The 24,716-nt window shown below is 37.6% G+C and overlaps 1 protein-coding gene across 1 annotated transcript; it reads left to right on the top strand.

Moving 5' to 3' along the window:
* The first annotated feature begins 12,235 nt into the window (after nucleotides 1-12,235).
* Nucleotides 12,236-15,008, top strand: LOC145001706 (cytochrome P450 716B1-like). The gene is made up of 4 exons (XM_078961056.1): nucleotides 12,236-12,843; nucleotides 13,093-13,531; nucleotides 13,841-14,028; nucleotides 14,544-15,008. Exons 1-4 carry the CDS (start codon nucleotides 12,349-12,351, stop codon nucleotides 14,859-14,861), a joined length of 1,440 nt encoding a protein of 479 aa, XP_078817182.1. The 5' UTR covers nucleotides 12,236-12,348; the 3' UTR covers nucleotides 14,862-15,008.
* The last annotated feature ends 9,708 nt before the right edge of the window (nucleotides 15,009-24,716 follow it).

Here is a 24,716-nt window from a genome sequence, read left to right as displayed (position 1 = left end):
TGAGGAGAGAGGTTAGAGAGAGAGAGTAGTGAGATGAAGCCAAAAGCTTCAAATGAAGGCTTATAACACTTTATATAGTGTCTAAGTTTTGGACACGGTGGAATTCTACCCGATACCGGCGTTAGGCGAGGCTTTTGGTCGTACCCGATTAAGTTGTCGTAATCCGAAATGGTAAATTCTAAAAATGTTCTGATTACTAGAATGGGGTGTTAGAATGATTTCTAAATGCATTAGGACACCCATTAAGTCAGATTAGATACGTACAAATTAATGACTTAATTAAATAATGAAATCGGAATCGGATTTGGAAATGACGATTGGTTGATCGAATTGAATTACGAAAAGAGTTACAAGTAATGATACAGAATTTTGGGTTGTTACAACATCACTCCTCAATCCACTCCGATGCATGGTACTCGAACCATAACAACACTCTTCCATCTGCTCCGATGTATGGTACTCAAACCATAATATCACTCCTCAATCTGCTCATTAGAACCTTCAGAATACTCCCTGTATCAAGTATGGGTCCTCTGCTTTCAGTAGTACGGGCCCATACTGTTAGAATAGTGTCTAAGGCTGCAACTATATTAGGCAAGTATTTGACCCGATTGTGCATGGTCCTTTTGGGTTGCCTTCACCATAGCAACTTGACAGGATGATTTATTATGAGAAAATAGATATTGTTAATATATTATGAGAATAATATAAGAAATAATAATATTGTTATTTGATTAATATAAGTCATAGATTAATTAGTATTAATTTGGTGACTTAAAGAGATTAATTAAAGAAGAGGGTATAAATTGTCAATTGTTTGATAGTTACACTTTGGGCTATATATTCTTTAAGGATAAGAGGGTGGACGAATTCTAGGGCTTGGGATAGCCTCAAATTCATCCAAGGCTTGTCTTGGAAAGGATTTGGATTGCTTTGAGTAATAGTTATCTAATTAGGATTTAAGGATGAAACCCTAGGAGCCTTACAAGTATAAATAGACCTCTTGGGGTGGGGAAATTGACATATGTGTCTTTGGAAGAACCCTGGCCGATTTTGTCCTCTCTTCTCTCTCTCAAATCATCCTCCTTGCTAGTTGGTGTTTGTAAGCCATTAGAGGAGTGACATTTGTGACTCTAGAGCTCCAAGAACAAGAAGATCAAACAAGTGTTTCAAGGTAAGCTTCTAACTCAGATTTTATATTGTTCTTATACCTTATTAGTCATTAGAAGTCTTGGATTCAATGCATGTTTAATTAGAGAAACTTAGATCCAAGCATTAGGGTTTTCATGTGCACATAGGAATGTTCATATGGCCAAAACCCATCAGTGGTATCCGAGACAGATTGGTTTCTATTAAATTATTGCTTGATTGTTTGAATCTTACCTGCAAAATACAAATTTTGTGTTTCTGAGTCATGGACTCGGCGAGTCCCATAGTGGACTCGGCGAGTTGGCCTGACTCGGCAAGTCCAAAGTGGGTACTCGGCGAGTCCGAGCGTCAGGAAGAGCTAAAATCAGGATTTTTTTTGATATTTATCTTATGGAAACTTACCTTTATCATATTAGATCAATCCAAATCCGATTTTATGATATATATGACTATATTTTTGATCTAGTTGAAGATATTTATCAATTAATAAAATATTTAATTTCCTTATGTCATAATTATTAATTATTTTGATTAAATTGTTAAACTGTTTTTCAAGAAAGCATAAACATGTCAAATATGGATAATTATGTGATTAGTTGTTAATTTAGATTATTTGTTATTTGATCCTTTATGATTTAAAAAGTTTAAAACTTGCCATCAAGTTTTGAAATTTATGTTTTGTGATTAAAAGTTTAATTTAGACAATTTAAATTTCAAACCCTAGAGTTTTTTTTGCAAGTTTAAAATCCAACCCTATACTAATATAATATTACAAGATTAATATCTATATATGTATAACTTAAATGCTAGTCTTACCGTTAGTAGGCCTCATTCAGGAAGCCGGTCTATAATGTGGGTATAAAGTTGCGGCCTATAAAATGGCGCTTAATGGGTGTACACTCACACCCACCGCTTGCTTGATCGGTGGAAGGTCGTTAGCCGAACGGGTAGGATAGGGCAACCTCATCCTCTCATTAAATGTATAATATGAAATACAAAGTAACTACATGTTTTCTTAAAATTTCCCAATCTTAGTTACTTTAGGAAAAGTGAATTGATGCAATCCCATGAAATTACACTTTACACCTTGCTAACAAGTTAGTGGAGCGTGTGTGGTTTACCGGCACACTAATTGGTTCTAAGCAAAGGTGGCAAAGGGTGATTCATTGTTTATCATATTTCGATGGAGCGTGTGTGGTTTACCGGCACATCGAATAGGTGATCGTTACAATGAAGGCACCATGTGAATTTGCATGGTAATTCACACCCGCCTTGTGATCCTCGGTATCCCAGTCACAAACAAGAGGGGCATATCGAGATTTAAACATGTCGTTGAAAAGTTTCAATGAATCTCATCCAAACCTAGGAATTCTCAATACATTTAGGACTTAAAGTTATGTTTTGTGGTGGAGAATTAGTGAATCGTCGTTCAGTTACCTTCAAATTGTTTGCATGTTAGATTACGACATCCCTTTTCTAATATGTAAATATTGTTGTTGGATCCTAGCCCTAATTTTTCTTATTGGGCGATAATTAGGGATTCATATTCTAATCTATCTTTGTCCTTTCTATTTGTAGATGTCGAACGCTAACAACGCTGCTGCTAGTTCATTCACATTGATGAGCCTTTGTCAAAAGGTCACCTTCGATGGAACAAATTTTAGCAAATGGATAAGATACATTCTCACGATTGCTCGGTATGAGGATAAGGAGTATGTCCTCGATGAGAAGCTCAAGAAAATCAACCCTGAAATCGCTACTCCATCTGAAATGACCGCTTTTGAAACTCATGAGCGTGATGCAACGAAGGTTCATTGCATCATGATAGCCACTAGGAACTCCGAATTCCAAAAGTCCTACGAGGACATGTATCCGTACGAAATGCACCAAGACTTGTTGGAGAGATACCACCAAAACGTGAGACAAGAGCGTTATGAGATTTTCACTAACATGATTTCTGCTAAGATGGGTCATGGAGAGTCTCTTACCGTGCACCTGCAAAAGATGCAAAGGTATGTCGACCGTCTTCGCAAGTTGAATGTTGACTTTGGGGAAGACTTGGAGATTGACATGGTGCTTCACTCTTTGCCTCCAAGTTACAATCAATTTAGGATGACCTACCACATGAACAAAGAAGAGGTCACCCTAAGCAAGCTCCAAGGTCTCTTGAGGGTCACTAAGAGCAACTTCAAGGACAAGTCTGTTGCACCAACTCCCAATCCACCCGCTGGTCCTGTGTTGGCTATTGGAAAAGGAAGGGGAAAGAAGAGGAATGCTTCGTCTAAGAACCATCGCAAGGTTAAGCCCCGAGATGGTGCCTCTTCTAGTGGGACCAAAGTTGATCCTACTAAACCTTGCCCTAACCCAAAGGAGGCAGAGTGCCACTACTGCCACAAGATAGGACACTGGAAGAGAAGCTGCCCAGAGTACCTGCAAGCCATCAAGGAAGGAAAGATCAAGCCGTCTTTCGCAGGTATATACACAATTAAATCTAACGATTCATCTCATGCTATTTCTTGGGCTCTTGATACCAGTTGTGGTTATCACATTTGTTCTGATGTGCAGGGACTAAGAAGAAATATGGGATGTGGAGCATGGAAGGATAAGTCTAATCATGGGGAATAGAAGATCGTCGCCTGTGACCAAGATTGGAGTGTATTCTTTAGTGCTTAGGAATGGTTTATGTTTAGATTTGAACAATTGTTGCTATTCGCCAGAAATGGCTAGAAACATTATTTCATTTCATGGTTTGTTTAGACAGGGTTTTAGATTTTCTTTTAATAATGAGAATGGTTCTATTTTGGCTTATGTAAATGGTGTTTTTTATTTTGAAGTAATACCGTGTAATGGAATTTATGAAACTGTTATGATTGTTGATAACTTAGGAAATGATGTTTTGTGCATGGATTCTTCCAATAGTATGGATAAGGCATCCTTGTGGCATTGTCGTCTTGGACATGTCAACAAGAAACGCATAGCCCAACTCCAAAAGGATGGAGTGTTGGAGTCATTCGACCTTAGGGAAGATGACACATGCGAGTCTTGTTTACTTGGAAAGATGACTAAGTCACCCTTCGCTGGTACGTGCGAAAGGGGTGAAGGTCTATCGGACCTCATACATACCGATGTGTGTGGACCGTTTAGATCTACCACGAAGCATGGAAACCGCTTCTACGTGACTTTTACCGATGACTATAGTAGATATGGGTATATCTACTTAATCAAGCAAAAGTCAGAAACTTTTGAAAAGTTCAATGAATTCAAGAATGAAGTGGAGAATCAATTGGGCAGGAAAATCAAGATGCTTCGATCCGATCGAGGAGGAGAGTACCTAAGTCTTGAATTCCACGATTATCTCAAGGAGTGTGGAATAGTTTCACAATTGACGCCACCTAGGGCACCGCAGTTGAATGGTGTGGCAGAAAGGCATAATCGAACCTTGTTGGACATGGTTCGCTCTATGATGAGTCGTGCTTCGCTATCTATCTCTTTTTGGGGGTATGCCTCAGAGACTGCCGCCCATATCCTTAACCGAGTCCCTACTAAGAAGGTTGCCAAAACACCTCACGAGATGTGGATGGGGAAAGCTCCTTCGTTAGCACATATTAAGGTTTGGGGTTGCGAGGCTTTCGTAAGACGAGATACTCACGACAAGCTCGAACCTCGTAGTGAGCGATGTATTTTCATTGGCTAACCGCAGAAATCCTTTGGATATCTCTTCTATAGACCAAAGGACAATGTTGTATTTGTTGCGAGGAGAGGAGTTTTCCGAGAGCGAGAACTCATAGGCCAAGGAGACAGTGGGAGGCAAATCGAGCTTGAAGAGATTCAAGTGCCGATAGATGAAGGAACCTATACCATTGGCACTCAACCCGAGGAGGAAACTCCGGTTGAACCGATTGACATATCATTACCTCTTAGACGTTCCGAAAGAGTTGGAGTTCAACCCAAGTTATATGGTTTTCATATTACTACTGAAGGGGACACGTATATTAGTGATAGTACACTAATAAACCTTGATGAACCTAATAGCTATAAGGAAGCCATGGCAGGCCCGAAGTCTGCGAAATGGAAAGAGGCAATAGACAGCGAGATCCAATCCATGTATGATAACCAAGTTTGGAATTTCGTTGATAATGTGCCCGGACGTAAGACCGTTGGGTGCAAATGGATCTTCAAGAAGAAGACCGACGTGGATGGAAAAGTACACACGTATAAGGCGCGATTGGTTGCGAAGGGCTTTACTCAAACTCCCGGAGTTGACTATGATGAGACATTCTCACCAGTTGCGAAGATAAAGTGTATTAGAGTGATGCTAGCTATTACCGCATTTCATGATTATGAAATTTGGCAAATGGATGTCAAGACCGCTTTCCTTAACGGGAAGTTGGCTGAGGATGTTTACATGGCTCAGTCGGAGGGGTTTGTGGATCCGAAGCATCCGAATGGAATGTGTAAGCTTGAGAAGTCCATTTATGGACTTAAGCAAGGATCTCGCAGATGGAATCTTTGCTTCGATGAGAAAGTCAAAGAGTTTGGATTTGTACGAAGCGAAGATGAATCTGTGTATATGTCAAAGCCAGTGGGAGTATAGTAAGCTTCCTCGTTCTATATGTCGATGACATATTACTCATAGGAAATGACGTCCCAACTCTGCAGGAAGTTAAGTCCTAGCTCAGGAAGTGCTTCGCTATGAAGGACCTCGGAGAGGCTTCCTATATTTTAGGAATAAGGATAGTAAGAGAAAGAAGTAAGAGACTAATATGACTTAGTAAGAACACTTACTTAGAGAAGGTACTAAAACGTTTTAGTATGGAAAACTCAAAGAAGGGAGAATTACCGATACAAAGTAATGCCAAGTTGAGTAAGACTCAAAGTCCGAATACTGAAGCTGAGATAGCTGAAATGAGCCGAGTTCCATACGCTTCCGCAGTTGGCTCAATCATGTACGCTATGACTTGTACTCGCCCTGATGTAGCCTTTGCTTTGAGCATGGTTAGTAGATATCAAGGGAATCCTGGCAGAGCCCATTGGATTGCGGTGAAGAATATCCTTAAGTACCTTCGGAAGACGAAGGAATGGTTTTTAGTCCTTGGAGGGAATGATGACTTAAAGGTGAGAGGGAATAGTGACGCCAGCTTGCAAACCGACAGGGACAACTACCGTTCGCAGTCGGGCTGGGTCTTCACCCTAAATGGAGGAGCAGTAACTTGGAAAAGTTCCAAGCAGGAAACCGTAGCTGATTCAACGTGCGAATCAGAGTACATTGCAGCGAGCGAAGCGCCGAAGGAGGCAATATGGTTGAGGAACTTCATCGGTGACCTTGGAGTTGTACCTGCCATAAAGGAGCCCATGGAGATTTTCTGTGATAATGAAGGAGCGGTTGCCTTGACCAAGGAACCGAGGGATCATGGTAGATCTCGGCATATCGACAGAAAATATCACTTCATCAGACATCGTGTAGAAGAAGGACAACTCGTAGTGAAGAGGATATCATCAGAAGATAACCCAGCAGATCCGCTTACGAAGGGACCGAGTAGGGTTAAGCACTTGCAACATGCTAGGAGTATTGGACTGAAGGATGACATTAGCATAGATTAGATAGTACTAAAAACGTGTAATAGATAAATGTAATTAACATTTGATGATTAAATAAAAGAGTATTATTTATGAGTAATGATACTGTCTTATGTTAATTGTTTAACTATTGTTTCATTTTGCATGTTTTGACTTCCAGAATAATTGAGTTTATTAAGAATAATTGAATTATTCAAATTGTCCACAATCGTTCATATGTGGGAAGTAGATATGAATGAAGATTGTCATGAATCGGTGTGTAGATTGTCTAAATGGTTTTAGACATAGCAAAAGGTTGCTGCAACATTCATGAGTGCTTATGAACTAGTTTTGAGCATTGGAATAAACCCGCGCTTGTTGGAATTACCTTATGGAATATGATATATAAGGGTGATCACAAGACGATAATATCATATAGTCTTAAAACCTAGATATATGGTTTGTTATTTGTTAATTGATTGTACATTGATAATGCGAAAACGCATCAGTAACTCGGTGTTATAAAACGCATTGTTGTGTATAGTTGATTAATGAATAAGTAAATGCATATAAGTCAAAGTTTATCTGTAACTTTTATCCTAAGAGGATAAAAGCGATATCTCGGCTGCTCGATGATTTGATTTGACTTATGTGCCAGGCCCGGTCAGAACTGAATTGATGTGTTCGATTAAGTTCTATGTCAAATGAATCGGAGATCGAGAAACCAAATGCTAGACTAATTATTCCATAGAATTGTCAGCATGATATCTAACAGAGGACTGTGTGATCCCTTATCTAAAGGACAAGATTGATTAGATCAGAGTTTGACGGCATCTTTGAGAGCTACGATTGCAAATCGGATTGTACTTATGCATATAGTTACTAGACTTATCCAAGTGGGAGACTGTTGGAATAGTGTCTAAGGCTGAAACTATATTAGGCAAGTATTTGACCCGATTGTGCATTGTCCTTTTATGTTTCCTTCACCATAGCAACTTGACAGGATGATTTATTATGAGAAAATAGATATTGTTAATATATTATGAGAATAATATAAGAAATAATAATATTGTTATTTGATTAATATAAGTCATAGATTAATTAGTATTAATTTGGTGACTTAAAGAGATTAATTAAATAAGAGGGTATAAACTATCAATTGTTTGATAGTTACACTTTGGGCTATATATTCTTTAAGGATAAGAGGGTGGATGAATTCTAGGGCTTGGGATAGCCTCAAATTCATCCAAGGCTTATCTTGGAAAGGATTTGTATTGCTTTGAGTAATAGTTATCTAATTAGGGTTTAAGGATGAAACCCTAGGAGCCTTACAAGTATAAATAGACCTCTTGGGGTGGGGAAATCGACACCTGTGTCTTTGGAAGAAACCTGGCCGATTTTGTCCTCTCTCCTCTCTCTCAAATCATCCTCCTTGCTAGTTGGTGTTTGTAAGCCATTAGAGGAGTGACATTTGTGACTCTAGAGCTCCAAGAACAAGAAGATCAAACAAGTGTTTCAAGGTAAGCTTCTAACTCTGATTTTATATTGTTCTTATACCTTATTAGTCATTAGAAGTCTTGGATTCAATGCATGTTTAATTAGAGAAACTTAGATCCAAGCATTAGGGTTTGCATGTGCACATAGGAATGTTCATATAGCCAAAACCCATCACATACTACCTGCCACATCTACCCATACTTTCCACACGGACTATCCCGGAGCTCCTAAGTAGCTGCTCGACCTTCGCGTTCACCAATTCCGTCGCGCGTGCTTGCTCCCTAGCACAATTCTCTACTCTGCCAGCGCACTCATCTGGCTAAGGTTACTCCCTAGGCTCTTCCTAGATTCTCACAATTCTCTGCCATCAGCTGCTGAAGAGCTCTTAATGATGCTAGCCATCTACCTCCTGAATATCGTCATATTCGCTTGGTAGCTGACTCCCATCATCGAGAGTTCCACGAAGCACGAAGCAAGCAGCATTCGAGCATCGAAGAATACATAGGACTCACTTTGGGTGATAACTCCGCTTGCTCTGCTCATCCTCGAAAGTACCACTGAACTCTACAACTCTTCCCCTTGCGGGTTCTAACTATTCTTTCGCTAAGTACCACGGTACTCATCTAGGTATTTCCCCTAGATTACTCCTCTACTCAAATCCCCAAAAGGATTCCAACTAGATATTCTCATTCATCACATACTCAAAAGCACATCGCATATAACAACAATTCCTAGGCTAAGACATCACAAATCAGGCCACTCTAGTCCTAAGATATGAAATACCTAGCCTGCCTCTAGCATGCAATAATATCTCATAAAGTGCATCATAAATATCTCATAACACAAAGGTAAGGGTATTTTGGGAAATCACCGTTCGGGCTCTGGCTGATCGTACACACTGCTCTTTCTCGCTTTCTCTTTGAACTCTTATTCGCTTTAGAAAATTATTTCTTTGAAAACTTTTCTTACTTCCTCAGTTTGAGTCCAGATTTACCCGAAGGTGCATCCGACTCCCTCAAACCAAGGCTCTGATACCAACTTGTAACACCGTAAATTTCAAAACAAATTTTCATTTAAATATAATGATTTAATTCTTAAAAACACTTTCCTTAAAATCTCATTCATTATCGAATTACAAAACATAACTCCATTTTCACTTGCATAATAAACCAGGATCCTCAAAACATGACTCTTTCTCTGGTGTGTACAATCAAACCGGTGCCGTCCCGTGATCCTGAGAGAAACCTGAAACACATAACACTAAACACTGTAAGCACAAAGCTTAGTGAGTTCCCCAAAATACCACACATAACACATATTAGCCACTCGAGGCTATAACTCTGTGGGTCCGTGGACCCTACTCTGTGAACCTTCCGGTTCTAACTCTGTAAACCCTCCGGTTCTAACTCTGTAAACATGCACAACATAAATCACATAGAAATAATGCAGTACAACACATAACATACATAGCATACAAATACTCTGTTACATAACTCTGGTTACCTACTCAAGGTAAAGTATAGTGAGAAGACTCACCTGATAAGCAGGAAGCAGATATCCTCACACTTGCATCTCGAACTTGCCACCAGCTATCACATAAGGCAAATGCTCTCTTGAACATAACTCTCGAAACTAGACTCAATCCTCTCTTGGCACCCTCTTAAGGGTAAAAGACCATTTTACCCCTTTCTTGGCCCAAAGGCCACATTGCTGACCAAACCCCTAAAGGTCAACAAAAGTCAACGATCAAACTTTAACCCAACTCGCCGAGTGCACTCCGGTGACTTGGTGAGTACACACATGTCCACTAACTCTTTGTATCTCTTGGTACGTAGAGTCCCTCCTTATGCTCGATGAGTCATACTAGACAGGAATCGCGGGGCCACCCCGACTCAACTCGCCGAGTCTCAAGAACAACTCGACGAGTACTGCCTTGAACTCCAGTCCTCTAACCCCCTCCTGACTCACTGAGTCATCCCCCAACTCGGCAAGTCCATTCATTGAGCAATTTACGTGAAACCCTAACCCCACTCGCCGAGTCTCAAGAACAACTCGACGAGTTCATGCCATGCACAAACTCTACTGACCTCCTGAGGTCAGATCTGTTTCCCCAAACCATAGATATGGCGCCCCCCCCCCCCCCCAAGCATGAATGTCACGTAAAGTTTGAAACTTGATGCTTGTATAACCACAACAAGGCATCAAAAGGAGATTTAGTCCCAAAAATGGTAACCTAAGGCCAATAACCCCAAACTAGTCCATAAAGCTCCAAGGGTCAAGGTCTCTGGACCTCTTTGAGTCCAGATCCAAGGCACAAACTCGAAGAGGGACCATTTGCTCCACATAATCACTCTCCAAAGGGGTTTGAAAACCCTAAATCTAGTGATCAACACCAAAACTGAAGGATGTTCGAACCATTACCTCAAAATGATGTCTTTGAACTCTGGAACTGCTTGAATCGCACCTCCTCTTTGCTCTTGTCCCTTTCTTCTTGCTAAACCAAGGGTTCAAGGATCAAAAAGTGACTTCTTCTCCCTCACAACGATTTAGCTCACTTAGGGTTCTCTCAAGGGACTGGTAGCCGCATTGGGAGGCTATAAGTGCCCTTAAATAGGCTCCAAACTCGGGGGGATTAGTGTTTCATTAAACAGTGTGGACTCACCGAGTCCACTAATGGACTCGCCGAGTCCGAACGTGAACCCGGATGAACATCCGCGACCCTACTCGACGAGTTTTGGCTCCAACTCGCCGAGTTCCTCCTCAAACTCCAAAATAATTCAATAGAATAATATACCTGGGAAATCAGGATGTTACAGTCTGTATGAATGTCGGGCGGGGTTTGATTACTCTGATGAGGTGGGGCCCATCCCATGCTATTGAAAGATTTGTTCCGAGTGGGGCTCGATGTCGAGTAGGGCCTGATGGTTGTTAGGCATGGCCCATTGTATATTTGATATGCATGGTATGATGTATTTTTGGGAGCTCACTAAACTTTGTGCTTACGGTTTTCAGTTTATGTTTCAGGTACTTCCGGATCGAAATGGAAGGGCTTGGGATGATCGCATCGCACACACCATGTTGTTCCGCATTTTGTTGACTTGATGTATTTGGATGATTATTGATATACTATGATTTTCTTTTATGGTTTTATGAACACATTTCGAATGATGATTTTATTATTATAAAAATGAAATTTTTGGTCTGACTTTTTAAGACGTTTCAATTTTTTTTTTTAAAAAGTCATGTTTTCTAAAAAAAATTAAAAAATCTGCATATTTTTAAAAATTCAAAAATTATTATTTAAAAAATCCAAAAATTTGATCTATTATGTTAAGTTTTAGATTTTTTTTTATTAATATTACCAATAACACAAAAAATCAAACACTAAATGAGATTAATAAGATGACGATCATGCCCTTAATGAATTAATTTTGATCTAACGTTCCAACTTTAGTTTTCGGAAAACTATGAGTTCTCAACGGAACACACACACACAGATGTATATATATATATATATATATATATATATATATATATATATATATTAGTTTATAGTCTTTAAGAATCACGGTTACAAAAATAATTAAAAATGTAGAGTAAAAAACCCAATTATTAATCAATTATTTTCTATAAATTATTAATTAAACATGTTTTTGTATGATTTTCAATATAGAAACACGATTAATTGTCGACAACCATAACCGAAACTTATTCGATACAAATTTAAATTTATCCTAAAAATCAATGATCAAATAAATAATTGTCTAACTTATTATCAACATCAATACTTTCTTTTAAAGAATAAAAAATATGAGAAAATGACAAATGACATTAATGGTTGATGGTATATAGAAATAAAAGATTAGCTAATTAAGATGGTAATGAGTTTATATTTTTTGAGATCAAACAAGGTTCAATCTTGGCAGCAACTATTTATCATTTAAACCTTTCTGTAACTATAGATATTAAACGATTTTAAATAGTTCAATTCTTAATTAGAGACAACGAGAGACCAAATCAAAGGAGGAGAAAACAAAGAAAGAAAAGGACATGCGGATACCCATTCCGGCTTCCACTAATTTCCTCCCTTCTTTATCTTAATATGATTTCTTATTCCATAATCATTCACAGTCACATTAATTAGCCATGGAAACCACCCTCTTCTTGGTCCTACTGTTGCTGCTATTCATGTCTTTAATCATTCTTCGAACCAGGAGACCATCAAACTTGCTGCCCCCGGGTTCCCTCGGGCTGCCCATGATTGGTCAAAGCTTTAGCCTTTTGAAAGCATTGCGAGCCAACACTGACCAAGAGTGGTTCCAAGAAAGAATAAAGAAGTATGGATCCATCTCAAAACTTACTCTTTTTGGGCACCCAACGGTTTTCCTCCATGGCCAGGCTGCAAATAAGTTTATATATACATGTGATGGGAACACGCTTGCCAACAAGATGCCACCATCACTTAGCAGGATCTTGGGGAAAAATATCATAGTAGAATTGAACGGTGAAGATCATAAGCGAGTAAGAACAGCAATCGTATCATTTTTGAGGCCGGAAGTGTTGAAAATATATGCAGTAAAGATGGATCTAGAAATAAGAAAGCATCTTGATGATCATTGGCATGGGAAACACGAGGTTGAGGTACGTTACAACATTAGCAGATGTCAGAAATGAGAAATGACATAAAGGGCTGGGGAAATTGACAACTCTTAATATACTATATATTTTGTTTATACACAAGTTTTTTAATTCATTTATTCTGTTCAATGTTCATCATGATGTCCAGAAACTACGTACATATTTATTAACTATAAGGATGCATGTGCATAACCTAAAACAAATTTATTGGTCAATATTTTAAAAGTTCTGAATTAGTACTGAATGTTGTAGGTGATGCCGGCATTAAAGGCTCTTACATTTAATGTAATTTGTTCACTTGTGCTTGGGTTAGACGGAGGGCCGATACGAGCTAAACTCTTGTCACTTTTTCAAGAAATGACCCGAGGATTACTTTCGGTACCTATAAACTTACCATTAACGCAATTCAATCGCAGTATTAATGCAAGTTTAAGACTGAAAACGATAGTTATGGATCTAATACGTGAAAAAAGGACAGCTTTGGAGGACAACCGAGCTCAGTCTCATCAAGATCTGATATCACACTTGATAACTATGCAAAATGAGAACCCGGAATCTACAAGCGATGATGAAATTGTGGATAATGTAGTTGGGTTGATGTTTGGAGGATATGATGCGACATCCAGCCTCATAAGTTTCATGATCAAATTATTAGCCGAACACCCGAGTGTCTACGATGTTGTTGTTAAAGGTATATATGTTTCTATTCTAAACCACCCTTTGTTAGGCAGACCTATTTGTCTCCACATATAAAATTAAAATATTGTTATAGTAGAATGTAGAGATGAACAGTTTTAGTTTAAAAAGACTTTTTCAATCAAGTTATACTGATTAAGGATCGATGGTCTTCGGTCCACTATTTTTTAATAAATTATAAATTTTATGTAGATTATCGATTGATAATAACTTATATTACTTTTTAGGATTCCTAAAATAGTAAGCGCTATAAATTTACAAATTTAATATGCAAATATATATGTCTAAAATCTTGAAATGCTAGAGCAAGATGGGATCGCTAGAAACAAGGGTTTGGGAGAGTCATTGAAATGGGAGGAATTTATGAATATGAAGTACACGTGGAGAGTAGCAATGGAAGTTCTTCGGTTGACGCCGCCTTTCTTTGGTTCTTTTAGGCGGGCCATCAAAGACGTTGAATACGGAGGATATATAATTCCTAAAGGCTGGCAGGTACGTCCAATACTACCTTAGTCCCATGATCTTCGACTTTTATATTCAAAACAAATAATTTCAAAATAAAAACAATTCCATCGATGTCGTTTGATTTTAGTATCTACAGACTTTATTATTGTTTTCCCATTTCTTAACTTATTTGAATCCAGTTGTGGATTTTTTAATATAAAAGAAGTAATTCTTCTTAAAATAGAAGTCAAATATTAACTCATTTGACTCAGAAAAATCAAACCTGGGCCTTCTTTTGTTCTTGTTTCTGCCACAGCATTTACTTTTGACTTTTAGATTCCAACTAAGCACTTTCAGAATCCAAATTTACATATATTTGCTTTGGTTTTCCTGTGTCCTATGTTTATTAGTTTCAATCTATTTACATTCTTTACAACCGGTTAAAAATATCAACACATTAGACTCCTTTGACTCCCAAAAGTTAAACTTGGACTTTTAATGAGACAAGTTTCTTAAAGTTACTAAAAGTGAACCTTACATGTTTTCTTTTCCATTATGGTTAGGTGATGTGGGTTTCAAGCATGACACACATGGATGCCAACATCTTTCCTAAGCCATCACACTTCGATCCATCGCGATTCGAGGAACAGACATCAACACCGCCTTACAGTTTCGTGCCATTTGGTGGAGGGCCGAGGCTATGCCCCGGTGGCGAGTTTGCAAAGATGGAAACTCTAACCATGATCCATTACTTGGTGACACGGTTCACGTGGAAGCTTTCATTGAAAGAAAACTTGTTCAGAAGAGATCCGATGCCCGTATTTAATCATGGGCTACCCGTCCTCATAGTTCCTAGAGAATGTGATCATGCAATGATATGAACTTGGATGAGCTTGTCAATTTTCATGTAAATCTTGTTCTAGGCCAAGTAGTTTAAGTTATGTAATGAATTATTTGAAGAAGCTTCCAATAGCAACATCATACATCATCTACAATGATTGAGATGTTAATAGTTGGTACATCAAGTTATGGACATATTCATAAAAAAATGAATATTATATTTAGAATCCCTTTTCTTTAGAGAGAATACTCGGTAATGTTGATATGAAAACAAGAGAATTTGGAATTGAGACGCACTAAAAGAAAATTTCGATTTAACTACGGAAAAATTCCTTTGCAAAATGATGTAATTCCGTAGCTAAACCTAAATAACTACGGAAGTTGCTACGGAATTTACCAATGAGATTACATAGTAAGATTTCTTGTAGCAAAATGTTTAACTACGAAATTATAGTTTCGCAGCAATTTTGCTATGGCTGTTGCTATGATGTCTATCCGTAGCATTTCAACTACAACACATTTCCATCACAATTTCGTAACAATGAACTCTGTAGCAAATACAGTATCTATTTTGTTCTGTAGTAAATTCCGTAGCCATTTGGTCCATAGCAAATTCCATAGCTAATTGTTCCGTAGCAAATTTCGTAGTTATTCGTTCCGTAACAAATTCCGTAGCCATTTGGTCCATAGCAAATTTCGTAGCTAATTATTCTGTAGCTATTTGTTCTGTAACAAATTTCGTATCCATTTGGTCCATAGCTAATTGTTCCGTAGCAAATTCTATAGCCATTCGTTTTTCCTAACAAATAGCTACGGATCTCAATTCCATAGCTAACTAGATACGAATTTTTATTTTGTAGCCAATTATGTAGTCAACTAGTTACATACATGGATTTTGTAACAAGTTTCATAGAAAACTAGCTACAACAAAAAAACTTTAGCATTATTTGTAGTAAACTAGCTACGGATTTTAATTCCGTAACAACTATTCAAGATTTAGCTACGGAATGCAATTATGTAGTCATTTCCGTAGCAAATTAGTTAAAACCAACAATTTTGTAGCATATTCCGTAGTAAAATAACTATGAATTTAGATTCCGTAACAATTTTACGTAGCTATTTAAGATTTAGCTACATAATGCAATTCCGTAACCATTTATATAACAAAATAGCTAGGACAAGTCATTCCATATCATATTCCATAGTAAAATAGCAGCGGATTTTGATTCCATAGTAACTTTTCGTAACTATTTAGAATTTTTCTTGTAGTGAGAGTATTTTATAAATACGTAATTATCTTGAATAGATTAATCATTTCTTTTGATATGTGTTCTTGCCCCAAATTGAGCATTTATATTAGTTATCTACGTGAAGCCAATGTATCTCTATGTAGATGAATAAAATTATGTAGTTATAACATAAACACATATATTAACCTACTTTTAACATACTCGATAAAAACATGTTATTCAAACATTAACTCAATTATTTTTTATGCATATCGTTGGTATTTATACGCATTTATATGACCACCTTGTGTAGTATTATGAAACTATAAAACATAAAAGGTTTTGTATTTACCCAATTACTACTATAAAAAAGCTTATAAGACCCGGTTAAATCATTTAAAAAACTCAATTTTCAATCGGGTCTTATAACAAGCGAGTCCTATGTGAAAAAAGAAAGAAAGTCCGGTTCCAAAATTGGATCCTTTCATGTTTAAAAGAACACGGTTCAAATAAAAAACCAGGACATTTAAGGAGATTAGAGTTTGATTCTAGTTCATAAGACTAGGTCCTTTTTGGTCAGTCTGAAACTTCTGTACCATTATTTAGCTCGGTTCTATTGTAACTAGGTTCTAATTCATAACTTTCAGTGCTTTCTTATTTTATTATATAACAATGTTGTAATATACAACCATGTGTTCTAGTAATTATAATTTGTTTAATATTTTTTTTTCTAAATCTAAAAACACTTTAACAATAGCATCAACTGCTACAATCTTATGTTTGTTGCACTCAACAAAAAGCACAAGCAATATACATATGGATAAGAATTATTGTAAGTTTTGCATATGCTAAGTAACCAACCATAATAGGCATATATTAAAAGAAATAGCATGTTTGTGACAAAAAATGGTTACTTTGGAAATTTTCAGTATATCACAGTTGTATAAAAGTTAAAGAAATAACATCCATTATCTCAGTGAAGAGGTATTGTTCCTAGCATCAAGTATGGCAGATCTATTATCTATCCTCTGTCATTACTGAAAAACAAACACAAAAAATAATGAGTTTTTTACATCATTAGCAAGACTTTAATTTAAACAATTTCAAAAGCATGGTACTCTTCTACTACATGAAATTAGATCATAGCGGTGTGTTAAAACAATGTCAAATGATAAGAAAGGAGATGTGAATGAGGCGGATGCAAAGAAATATAAATGATAATAAATGATCATTAGACTAAAAATAGAATGTTGGAAAGATAAATGATTAACCACATATGCATTTTTAGAATACCATATCTCACAATGATTCTGAAACTTTCTAGCCCACATAGCAACGATCCAAACCAAAATCTTTTTCTCAAAGGGAGTGTTGTCATTCCATAGGTTACCAGGCTATAAAATAAATTGAAAAAAATATATTTGAAAAGTACTTGCTCTATGCAACATCCCAAAAATACAGTCTAAAAATTTTATTTTTAAACCATAAATATCTTCATCATATAAAATCATAACTCATGTATCACAGTCACATGTCAAAATATATCAGAGTATAAACATCCAAAGTTAAGCAAATGGTGTGTGCACTACAATCTTCCCGAGCTTCTCTTTTGAAAATCGAGTACCTGAAACCAAAACTAAGAACCGTAAACACGAAGCTTAGTGAGTCTCCCCAAACTACCACATACCATACACATAACATGCGGCTAGGAGATACGGGCCCCGCACACACTCATGGAGATTCGTGCCCCGCCCAAACTACGCTGTCTAGGATATTTGGGCCCCGCCCACACTCCACTGCCTAGGAGATTCGGGCCTCGCCCACACTCCGATGTCTAGAGATTCAGGCCCCACCACACTCCGTTGTCTAACATACATACAAGTATCACACAAACAACAAGTACAACTAATTCTATCAAACAATAACATATCCATAATACAATACTATGAGATTCGTGCCCCGCCCACAATCGACTACTACTACAAGATTCGGGCCCCACCCACATTCACATGCATAACAAATATATATCAGTATCACACAGACAATAATTATAGCAATCTAACAATATGACTGATATCTATACTCTGATAATAATGTGATACGGGCCCCGTCCAAACTCAACTAATAACATATCACATATACGGGCCGACCTTAGTGCCTTAGACCCATTTCTACTGAAAGAAGACTCACCTTACACTGTTGAAGTCCCGCTGACAAAACCATAGTTGTTAGATCACATATTCCCGATCTGTCAAATATCCAAATAACACCCAATTAATAATTGGGTTCCAAATCATGTCCATAAGTCCATACTTGGAATAAAAGACTACTTTACCCCTATCATAGATTGCTTCAAGCCCAAAGCCCAATAGTCTGATAATCAACTAAAGCCCAACTATGGCCCGATTTTCTAAATTTGGCCCAAATTCCTCACATGGTCTTACTTTAAAGGACCAACCATTTATTTTGATCCAAACACTTGGCAAATCCAATATTCCAATACCTCATGATCTTCAAGGCCCAAATATGGCCCATCTATGGCCCCATTTTCCTAATTAGGCCCAAACCTACCCAATGGGTCTTATCCTAAGGCCCAACCATTTATTTTGATCATAACTTTTACATCCCTTATCCGTTTTCAACGTTCTTTATATCCACGGAAAGGTGGAGAGAAGCCCTAAAATTCTATCAACTTTATTTAGCCTGAAAACCAACCGAACTAAAATCCATATTTCATAAAAGGCCCGAACCAACACCTTTACCGATACCCGTGGGCTCCAAAACACAAACCGAAAACCTAGATCATCCAAACTACATCATCCACATACCAATGAGCCTAAACTTAGTTCTTAAAGGGTTATAAATCTGTTAATACCCACTCCTTGATTACCAGCCCACAATGGGAAACAATTCAAAACAGGGTGTTAGAATCAATCACGATACAAACCAGAAGAACACTTTTCCTTATCAACGCGGTGCGACGAGGTAGCTACCACGGTGTGGTACTGAGCCTTAGCTCCTCTAGGGTTTTTCTCAGGTTTTATGATTGGAGGTATAATGCATGGTGTACTGTCTGCCAACCTATAATCACTTATAGGTCTTAATCCATTAATACCTAACCTTCAAAACTTAGATCCAAGCCCCTAAAAACACCCTAAGCTATAAAGTTGCAAAATTTATGCTTTTGCATGCAAGGATGGGGCTCAAAACATGAATCAAGTCCATAAGCACACTTCGATGGTTCCTAACACTTGCATGGTTGAGGCTTAACCATCAACAAACCGGACCATTCCTAGATTGGACCGTTCCAAAACTGATACAACAATCGTGCGAGACCGGTCTCGAAAAAGACTGGTAGGCAAACTTTAAAAGTATGTCTTTTTGTGTGAATTACACAATTTTTAATCATACATTATCTATTTATATTTCCTAATTTTCTTTTAATAAACTTAAGTTATCATTTTTAATAAATCTTAATATATCATTTTGGTGTTAATCACACATTGTTAATAAAAAAAAACTCAAAACAAAAAATACCAAAACCGAAGCAAAAAAACCCATAAATCGAACCAAAAAGGATGCACGGAAAGACCATGAGACCTAACCGGAAAAAAAAAACTCGGTACCAAAAAGACCCGCTCAAAAAAATACCGGTCCAAAAACGTTTTAGACCGTTTCGAGATCGATCCAGGACCACCAGTGTGCTGCTCTAGATAATAGTGGACAAAATTGCAAATTTGGTCCTTGTGGTTTGTAAAAAATTATGAATAGAATCCAAAAAGTTCAACTTGCATGTAAGGTTCAAAATCAAAATTTTTCCATGACTTTGGTTCATAAAAAGTTGAAAGGACAATTTTGCCATTTTCATTTCTTTTGTGCATAGTTTTAATATTTATTATTTTAATAAAATAGAAAAAGAAAAAAAGGTACACCCAACCCATAGGCCAAAGTCTCTCTCTCTCTCTCTATCTCTCTATCTCTATCTATCTCTCTCTCCCTCTCTAGACCTACAAAACCCCTCCCACATCTTTCTTGGTCCTTTTATTTTTGTAGTGTATGTTTATACGTGGTTTATAATGTTCCAACTATGTGTGTCTTTGACTGGAAACCACAAGTGAATCATGAATCGTTGACTCCCATTCCAATTTCTATTGTTGAAATCATTATCAGATGGTGGGTAACCTAGATCTAGGGTTTTGACTTTTAGGAATAGAGACGGCGGGCTGAACGATGGTTGCAGGGGAGGAGAAACGATAATGTGTGATAATCTTAAGTGATGGTGGTTGACATGGATGACTACCAATCCAAGAAATCGATTATCACAACTCCACTTGTGATCCACAAAATTATTTACCACAAGCTTATTTTTTCTCTATCTTTGTATCATCTAAATTTTGGTTAATTTGTTTTTGTAAACATCTTGTCAAATAATACGTGACAGTAGTGAAGAACACACAGACCCACAAAATTATTTTGGTTTTGCGATCCAACGACACTTCAGGTATTCAAATTTAATTGAGATATGGGAGTTGGATGTATGTTCTCATTTATTCAAACTCCTTCTTCATAAATATTAGGGATTCATTCCAAGTACACATATAGCCATTGCCGAGCACTCCCAAAAGTTACCGAAAGTTGCTGGGGATTCTTCATCGACAAATGAAGAGGAAGTATATGTATGTGTTTGAGAGGAAGAACAAGATGGGTTCTTCATCCAATGGTCGCCTATTCGATAGTATGTGTGTGTTCATAAGTTCGTGTGTATGTAGCTTTTGTAAGTGAAGCATTAAACATGTGTGTATGAGAGGGAGAAAAAGATAGAGAAAGGGGTTGTTGGTAGAGAGGGGTGGGGTGGGATGGGATTTTATTTTGAAAAAACTATAAAAATTGGTCCTAATGGTTTCACAAAAACTGTGGATAAGGTCAAAAAAGTTCACGACTTGTATGGAATATCCAAAATCAAGGTTTTTTCGTGGTTTTGGTCCCAAAATTAAGAAATTCCCGTGGTTTTTGTCCCTAAAAAACCTAAAAGGATGATTTTTCCCTTTGAATTACTTTATCGTATTTTTTTAACAAAATTGAAAAAATGGTCCCTATGGTTAGCAAAATTTTGTGGGTTTGGTCCAAAATGTTTGGATGGTGCACCAATGGTCCAAAATTGGATCTTTTTATTGGTTTTAGTCTCTATCCACTTAAAAATATGATTATACCCCTTATATATATGTTTTATTTTATCTTTTATATTAATTTTAATGATTTTAAAAAATTAAAAGTTAGAGAATGGTCCACTCACTCACACTCTCTCTTTCTCTATCTCTCTCACACATAGACATACACATATACACACATTCACCGTTGATACCTATCATCTCCTCCACACCTCAACTCTCTTTCTCTCTCTCTCTCTCTCTCTCTCTCTCTCTCTCTCTCTTTCTCTCTCTTAAGAAAACACGCACTTAAGAACTCCGCCACTACCACCACCAGATACCACGAATTTGTTTGTACATCAGGGAAGGAGCAGTGGCGACTTCATTCTGCAACATAGCTCTGGTGAAAAAAAGGGACAGTGGTGATGAAGTATAATTCGAAACCTTCTGCGTTCCAACACCGTTCGCCACTAACCACCTCAATCTCCCCTACCTTACCTCTATATCTCTTTCCTTAACTCTATGAAACTTCTTCTCATGTTTGTAAAACCCATATATTGTAAGTTTATAAATAGGTGATTGCGATGGGGGTCAGGAGCAGTCCTAGGGGTGGTCCATGGTGGCACCGGAAACCCCTAACTTTTCATACCACAGTGAAAAAAATTTCGAAAATTTTTGAAAAATTTATTTTTTTCTACTACCGTGCAACCCCTAACTCTCCCGTACAACTCCTACTGTAAAATCCTATGTCCGCCCCTGTGGAGGTTTACTATAAATTGATTACCACTAGAAATTATAACACTTTTTGTCTGCTTGAAAGTAACAAATGGGTAAGACGAGTTGCTCTAGTTCAGAAACGAGTGAATCAATGAAACCACCATTTCCCCTACGTATTCTCTTCCCTTTCAGCATAGTTAGTAATTCTACTTTCTTCCTTATTTTTTTGCCTCACAATACGCACAAATCGAATCCCCTTTAGGAAAAACTTTCATTGGAAGTTTTAAGCATTTAAAATTAAACCCGCTCAAATAATCATCACACGTGATCATTAAAAGTCGGTCCTATCAGGAGACATAGGTGAAAATTCATCATTGTCCTTGATTTAATCAGTTGAGTCTAGTTTGTTCTTAAACCGATTGGTTTTTCTTTTGACTGAACTTTTAGGAGTGTTCGCGGGTGATGTGGTTTGATCTGCCTAAAGTGGTGAAGAAATGAAGCAGAAGCAACGTTAGGTAGCGATGTAGAGAGAGAGAGAGGTGGATTTTCTTACTGAATTTTAAGTAAAAAAATAATAATAAAATTAAAAAGAATTACTTAAGGGGTATATTCATCATTTCAAGTTCGGTATGGACCAAAACTAGACAAAAAGTTAACCATAGGGATCAAAACCACACAAGGTATCCGAAATTGGACCATTGGTGTACCACCAAAATGTTTTGGACCAAAACCACAAAATTTTGCCAACCACAGGGACCATTTTTGCAATAATATCTATTTTTTAATATTTTTAATACTTTATTATTTAAAAAAGAAGACTACACCCCCACCCCCACCCCCTCTATCCCCCCCCCTCTCTATCTCTCTCTTTCTCTCATACACATACACATGTGTCAGCCTTCGTCTTCTTCCCCGCCAATTAAAGAACCACATTGAAGCTTATAAACAAACACTTCACATATACATACACATGCCTCAAATCATGAAAAAGCACACATCTATAAATAAAAAAACACACAAAATTGCAGCTCAAAGCACATACATGCCTACTTGTAACTTGAACACCCCCCCCACACACACACACACAAAAGAGCGTATACCACGAACAACTCAAATAAATCCCAAAGAATTGAGAGGATAACAGGGCAATGAGATCCATGATCAGTTTTAGGATCTAGAAGAAGAAGAAGATGTGTGCGTGTGTGTGTGTGTATGTGTGATTTTCTTTTAAACATCATCAATCTAGGTTTATTTTGAGATCAATTCCTCTCTCTAATCCTCTCCCTAGGACATTTCTTATCAGCCTCCCTTCCCTCTAAACCCTAATCTCGAGCCTAAGCCTTATGTGTGAAGATTTTGAAGCTTGTTAGTGATTTTGGTGCTCTCTTGTTGAAGAAGAAGACTATTGAAGAAGGTGGTGTTGCTTGCAAGCTAGTGGATCTAGAAACTACTTCATCTTGTGCATCTTTTGAAGGTATAAAGTCCATACCTTGTTAATATTATTTCTATATCTCCATAGATGGGTTATTATGAGTTTTTGTCCCAATATTGAATCTTTGTGAGTAAGGTGCACTCCAGAGCACATTATTTGTCCTTTCATGTGTTTTAGGTGTTGTAGATTCATAAAAATGTTTGCTTGAAGGTCCCTTTCTTCCCATGAAAGAGTGTAATGGTTTTGGGTATGATTTAAGTTAGGGTTTTGAGGTTTAAGCTTATTTCAACCATGAAAAGGCTTAAAGTTATGTACTTTATGGGTTAAGATGTTTTATGGAGGTCAGATCTATGTTTGGATTACATGTCTTAATGACTAAGACATTGTGGAGTGATTTTTGGGACCAGAAGACGTACACCCAGCCTACTTCTAGCTACGCCCAACGTAGACAATCATGACCCCGGCCCACCTGATGCTTTAAATGTGTTGTGCATAGGGTGAGTGCACGTCTAACATACGTGCTGGGAAGTTGACTTTTGGTAACTTTTGACTTTTGGTTAACATTTAGGGTTTTGGACCATGGAAGGGGAAAAATGGTATTTTTCCATTAAGGGGCATAGTTTTGGGATTTTGGACTTTTGAGTTGAGTTATGGACCTTAATTATTAATTAGGGTTAATTAGTGTGATATTAGGTGGAGTCTAGTTCCACTCACTCTGACCATCGGCCTGCGTATGAAAGGTTGTACTGAAATGGAGATGAGTGCCCATCTCGTCATGAAACTGCTTCAAAAATATAGAAGTAAAACGAAATTCCCTTTCTGAAAGCACAGATACCAGGACCCCATGACGTGCCACCACCTCCCGGACATAAATATTGGCCAACTTCTCTGTTGAAATACTCTCCTGGATCGGAATTAAATGCACACTATTTTTCAATCGATCCACGATGACCCAAATAGAATCCACTCCGCGCACAGTCCTGGGAAGCTTCATGATAAAATCCATAGTGATGTCTTCCCATTTACATACGGGAATCTCCAATGGTTGTATCTTACCCTGAGATCGCTGATGCTCAACCTTGACTTTCCTGCAAGTCAAGCATCGCTCCATGTACCATGCTACATCTTGCTTCATGCAGGGCCACTAATAATCAGGACGAAGATCCCTATACATCTTCTTCGCCCTGGGATGGATGGAGAATCTCGACTTGTGAGCCTCATCCATCAGCACTTGGCGCACACTGCCCCAATACGGAACTCGGACTCTTCACTGCGGAGTTAACAATCTGCAGCTATCATAATCGAAGGAAGCCACCTATCCTATAATACGCTCGCTCTTATGGTGCTCTTCCTTTATAGACTCAACATGTG

The sequence above is a fragment of the Lactuca saligna genome, chromosome 1 (assembly GCF_052625555.1).
Source record: "Lactuca saligna cultivar CGN05327 chromosome 1, ASM5262555v1, whole genome shotgun sequence".
NCBI classification, from domain to species: domain Eukaryota; kingdom Viridiplantae; phylum Streptophyta; class Magnoliopsida; order Asterales; family Asteraceae; genus Lactuca; species Lactuca saligna.
Note: the sequence above shows the minus strand (reverse complement) of the source record. Positions and strands in the feature narration are given on the sequence as shown.